This window comes from Onychostruthus taczanowskii, unplaced genomic scaffold (genome assembly GCF_017590055.1).
Source record: "Onychostruthus taczanowskii isolate IOZ18803 unplaced genomic scaffold, ASM1759005v1 scaffold8, whole genome shotgun sequence".
NCBI classification, from domain to species: domain Eukaryota; kingdom Metazoa; phylum Chordata; class Aves; order Passeriformes; family Passeridae; genus Onychostruthus; species Onychostruthus taczanowskii.
The window spans coordinates 5,277,965-5,283,964 of NW_024505892.1; the positions used below are offsets into that span (position 1 = coordinate 5,277,965).

At 38.2% G+C, this 6,000-nt stretch overlaps 1 protein-coding gene across 1 annotated transcript in view; it reads left to right on the plus strand.

Moving 5' to 3' along the window:
• Positions 1–3,424, plus strand: part of NKAIN2 (sodium/potassium transporting ATPase interacting 2) — a 512,690-nt gene extending 509,266 nt beyond the window's left edge. The window contains exon 7 of the mRNA XM_041423840.1: positions 2,824–3,424. Within this exon, the coding sequence (XP_041279774.1) occupies positions 2,824–2,833 (10 nt within the window). The 3' untranslated portion in view covers positions 2,834–3,424. The remainder of the gene's footprint in view (positions 1–2,823) is intronic.
• The last annotated feature ends 2,576 nt before the right edge of the window (positions 3,425–6,000 follow it).

Sequence of the window (6,000 nt, forward strand, 5' to 3'; positions counted from 1 at the left end):
CGTAGTCCCTTGCCATGCTCTCACCGCTTTCCAAGCCGTAATCATATCCGTCCAGGATACAACTATACCCATATATGTCCATATATCTGTATTCATATAACTATTTTCATAATTTTATCAGTTGCTACAAAATGTCTTTGGATTCATAGGCAACAGAAGATATATTAAGCATAATATATAGAAGATATATTATTATCCCATCTAATTCCTGCAAGATCAAGAAGATCAAGAAAAGACAGAGATACTTTTTGCCACCACTGCATCCTGTCCTATTCAGATTCACACTGGGCACATCTCTTATGGAGCTCCGGATTTATTAGAGAAATTGAACAGGAGACAGGTGCCTTTAAATCATCTGATTGCTAATTATATGCAGAGGCACAACAGCAGTTTGTTCTCTGTGCTGTGATATGCTGGGCATGCTGCAAAATAGAAGGAGAGCATATGGCCTCCTCTTTGAAGAGCTCACCAAAACAATATCAGCTTCTAATGGTTGTTCAGATTCTTTCAAAATACAAATTTCAACATGTAGTTCAGTAAAACAGAACAAATAAGCTTCTATGTTTTTACCAGATTGATTCGTACACAGAACTAGTACAAATCTTAAAGACATAGAGAATTTTGTGTTAGGTCTCAATCATTATCCAGGTACTGCTTGCTGATGTGAATTGATTTAGTGGATTGCAATGACAGAAGTCCATCAATAGAAACTTATTTCTTTGGAAGTCAGAAAGTTTTTGATCCAAGTGATGGAAATCAATTTTAACTCCTTTATACATGCACTATTTAACTATTCTTCTGCAGGAATGCTGGGTTTACTAATTGCTAACTGTTAAGACATACTGTTTTGCAACCAGTTTCTTCCTGTGTGATAAAGTTAGGACTTCATTTTTAATGTGGAGATTATATTGAACCTACACAAACTTACATATGCAAATTATATTGATTTATTCAGGCTTCTCATATTTAAATTTCTATTGTGTCAGGACTATTTCATCTAAAGATCTATTATTTTTTATTTGTGATTTTCATCAATCAAGCTCTGCTTTTAAGAACATTCTAATTCAGTTTAAACCCACATAGTCCCTTTGTGTAGTGTTTCATCGGTTATGAAAGACTACCCTAAATGAACAGGATATCAAAGGAAAAGAAAAACCTTGGTTTCTGAAAAAAAAATATTATCTTTAGGTAGTCAATTGAAGTGACTATCTCTGGCTACTCTTACCTTTAATAGTCTAGAATTATTAGATTCAGGTTCACATTGAAGTTTTTTCTCTATGTTTTAGTCTTTAAATTCCAATCACAGTTTTTCCTTATCACCTCTTCCAATTTAATATTTAATTTAAATCAGTTTGCTTTTTAAAGTGAAAAATATATGCAATTTAAATAAATAAAACGCTGATGCTTTGGGGAAGAATTCTTATGGTGACATTTCTCTACCTGTTATAAATGGGATTTTTTTATTATTTAAGTGCCAACAGTGTGCTCTATGCTGTACAAGCCAAGAAGCCTAGACAGTCCCTTCAAAACGAATACGCTTTTTGAACAGAACGGGGCAGATCCGATGCTCATATACCTCCTTGCAGTGTGGCCACAGCTGATGTACTCAAAAGCAGCTTCCTTGGCATTCTGTGCCCGAGATGCCAGGGCTCATTTCCAGACCATGGGAGAAGGACACAATAAGATGCCGGAAATCAATTGTCAAGAAAAAATTCTCCTCTTGGGAGGTGACGGAGGAAGGTGACTAAACACTCCCTGACACTGATTCTGCTGCACATGAAAAAAACCAGTGGTAGTTGTGGAACAAGACTGCACTGCATGATCACTGTTCTAAGAACAGTAGGAAGGAGGGAGGGGAGAGAGATCTTTCTTTATGTTCTTCACCCTAAACTTGTTTGTTTGAGAAAAGAAGAAGTGAAGCAAAAAAAACCCATGCATGTCTGATGTTGATGCCTAATGCACTGGAGAAATTGCTCAAAAGCAGTGCAGCCCTGAAGTGAAGCATGCTTTCCTCCTATTGTGAAGCCTAAGAATATTTGCCATATCTGTACTCCCGTGCACACACACACACACACATATAGGCATTTGTCTGGATAATTGCACATACTGAAAGTCCTACCTACTTCACCATTCCCTTAAAGTATAAAGGAAACACAAAAAACCCCACTAAAACTAGCACCTTGAGTATAACCACCATGACACTCTGCAAGTTCATGCAGTACAAATCTTCTGTGTAATTATCTCCTCATGTTTTGGGATCCAGATACATTTAAATAAGCTACCACCAAAGCTTTCACTATCAACAAACAGCATCTTGTCCATTTTAGACTGAAAGCTTTAGTTATAAAACATGGATTTGGGACAACACTGTTGAGGTGGCCAGGCTATGGCACTTGCACAGGGTCTCCACTTTGTGAGTGAGCCATGGGCGGCTTTCCCCTGCACCTGCAATCCAGCCCTTCTCTCCTCATGCCATGTCACTTCTTGGATTTACAAAGACAGCTACGTATCTGATGGATTTTATAAATCAGGTCACATTCCAGTTGACCCATGGACATACAGTTAAGATTATAATTAAATATAACTCCTGCCTAAGATTGTTTAGAAAACCTGTGCTGACTTCTCTGACAATGTTCCAGAGAGAGCCAGACAGTTACTTGAGTAAACACTTTGTCTTTCTGTCCTTTTCATCCCATGCGTATCTGAGTTGTTACTGGTTTGTGGATTACACTTGATTGCAAAAGGGCACCAGAGCAGCAGGGCAGGGATCAGAAAAGTGTATGTTGGATTATAAGTATTGTTCTTTCTCTGTCTTTCTTCTAGGTCAAAGTAAACATGGGGACTGCTCAAGGTGGGCTGGAGGACCTGTTCAAAAATCTCTTTCCAGGATGGCCTCCTGGTTCTTCAAAGAGAAAAGAAACACAATTTTTGTGCTAAATATAATGTATAAAAGCTGATTGAACAGTGAGACAGAAAACAACAGAGACCTTCAGCCTCTCTTTCTAACAGGTACTAAAGGAGATGCCCCAGACCCACTCCTTGAACCTCCTGCCTCTCAGCACCAGAGGGACACAGCAGAGGCTTTCCAGCCACCTTTTGTCCCTTTCTTTCCCTGGCCACTGCCAGCATGGCCCATCTGGATTAAGACATGAACCCAGCCCACTCAGTGCTGTGGGAGCCTCCTCCACACTCCGGGCCTTGTTGAGTCTCCTCAGTCAACAGAACACTGAAATACCAGGATGACCTTGCAGCAGAAGTCAATAGACAGCGCATTGTTTGCCCTGAAGGCTGTACAGTTCATACTTGCCTTAACCCAACTGCGTTGCACATTAGAGAAACTACGTGCAAGCTTTCTGAAGTTAACATGCTGCTGTTAATTCTGAACGATTTCTAAGCCAGTGGTTTTCTTCTGTTTGGTTTTGCTTTGTTTTCATGTCAGGGAATAAGGCTCTGTTGCTCCATGGCTCCAGAGCAACCAAGTAGAAAACTGCCAGCTGTCTGATAAGTGCTTTACTTTTGGGGCTCCACAGTGGTCAAGAAACAGTTTATAATTATTAAAAATAAAAATAAATAAAGAAATAAATGAAAGCTTTTGGGGGTCAGGGTGGGGAAAGGAGTAACAGAAACTAAAAATTGAACCTACTGGAAATAAGCAGCAGAAACTGTGCTTCTTAATCCCGCTGGTTTTATTTATCGCACTGTAGGTGCTTTTATAGTTATCTCTAAACATCTTTTACTAACTACAGAGACATCTGCAGATTTCTATGAACAAAGGCCAACTGAATATGTACTAGCTATGTTTACTCTTTTATATCTGATTTCAACTAAAAGTTCTCTGTAAGTGAGCTTTTTTTTTTCTAATTGCACCATAAGGGATCCACATATTTTATTTCTTGATTTTGGTTGGAGAGGGCAGGGAGGGACTAGTTGAGTTGAAGAAATACTGAAGACCTTTTTGTGGTATATTTGGGGGATCTGTTGTGTGTTAGAACATGTATTTTATCTTCCTGTATTATTGTGGCTGAAAAAAAAACCTCTGTGCTGTTACGTAGTTGGCAACAAGATGCCTTTGGGAATTTTGCTAGTAGGTCAATGTGTATATGAAATACTCTGAACTCCTAGGAACATATGTTTTATTCTACATCTGATCTGTATTTTCAAGAACGTAGATGGCTTTCACTAGGAAAACCCAATATTTTGCTCAGGTTTTTCAGAAACTTGGATTGTCATTGTTTCTTTGCTCAGACCTTGCATAGACAAACGCACGCACCTACCACACCTGAGGTGACCATGTAGCTTTTGAGGGCAAGAGGGAAGGTCAGCGCTTGGAAATGCTCAAGGCACCCCTGGGCAACTCCCTTTTCCCTGCTGTCCAAACCCTTGCTCCAGAGGCCTGTGTGCTCACACCACTCACCCATCCCTGTACAAGCCAGTGCCCTTTGCTGTGTCTGCATGGATGTACAGTGTCACAAGCAGCAACTCTGGACAATGACAGAGGAACAGGCATTCACCAGTGAAAACAAGATACGGGACATGTTCAGGAACTATACCTACATTGATTCAGTGAGATTTATATAGCTATAGGTAGATATATATATATATATGTAAGTGTGTGAAGGTGTGTGTGTATGTCTATTTATATAAAATACACGGGACTATTTTTGGGGGCTGCATCACCCGGGCAGATTCTGATACAGTGGACCAAGGGTTCCCGTCTCAGATACTGCTGGGAATTTCATGCATGAAATATGAATGTCCCCTAGGCCTGATCCTGTAAAGCATTCATTGCTGATTTGGATCTCAAATTTAAATTTTCATACTTGAGTACCTGAAAGTATGAGATCCTACTGGGTAGAGATGCTTTTCACCCCCAGGAAACTCCATGCAATTTCCAAGTGACAGGCTGAAATTTCCCATAACTTGCAAAACTAAAAAAGTTTCTACTTTTATGTAGTATTAAATATAGCAGATGTACAGTATTAAACACAATGAAGAGGTTTAAATGGGATGAAAATGTCATAACAGGTTATTTTATCTTTCCCTGTATACCAGTTAATCAAAATGATATTTCTATAGAAATCATTTTTTAACAGGAAAAGCAACCAGTTTAGGCACCTAAGTAGCAATCCAATTTTCAGAAGATAATTTTTCATACCTTTCAATGATTTCCCATGGAACAGCAGCTACTGGTAGTTAGGACTTTTAGACGTCAGACGATTTAATGAAGTGTCTACACGTAGCTTATAGGCCTGATTTTAAATTAGAAAATTTTGGCCTTAATTTCTCTGTGTCTTAGTCTTCCCATCCATAATATGGGAATAATATGTGCCTCACAGGCTTTTTGTGAGGTCTGAATTGTTAATGTTTGTAAAATGCTTAGGAAATAGGAAGCACATCTAACTACGACGGATTGCAATATAAATGTGTATTCATATATTACATATAGAGTAGATACACACACTCACATACACACAGTATATATATATATATATATATATATATATATATATATATACACATACATACCTATATGAAGTTGGTATTCATAACCCTGCTTAAGTTGCAGTTAGAGCACCACCATCTAAAAAATTAGGATGGTTGACTACTCAACTAAATGATTAGTGGACAGATCTCTTCTGGAAGCAGTTTAGAGCACAGTAATGTGAGAATATCTGGATGGCATTTTTGATTTGTACAGCTGTATCCTCCTCAAAATCCAGTAAAGAATGTTATTTTTCTAGGCTGGGCTTTTGTTATAAACTAAAATATTCAGAAGGCAAGAGATACAATCCAAATGTGTCTTTTTTTCTTTTCTTTTTGGCATTTGTTAATTCTGAATGTATTTTTAACAAAAGTGATTTTTTTGACTTACTAGTGTAATTTGCATTTTAAAAAAAATAAATGGAAAAAATATAGGTTTCCAAGCTATTCATGGCCCCCTGCTGCTATTCAGAACTTACAGGAAACTCAGAATTACTCTTCCCAGCTGAGCAACAATAC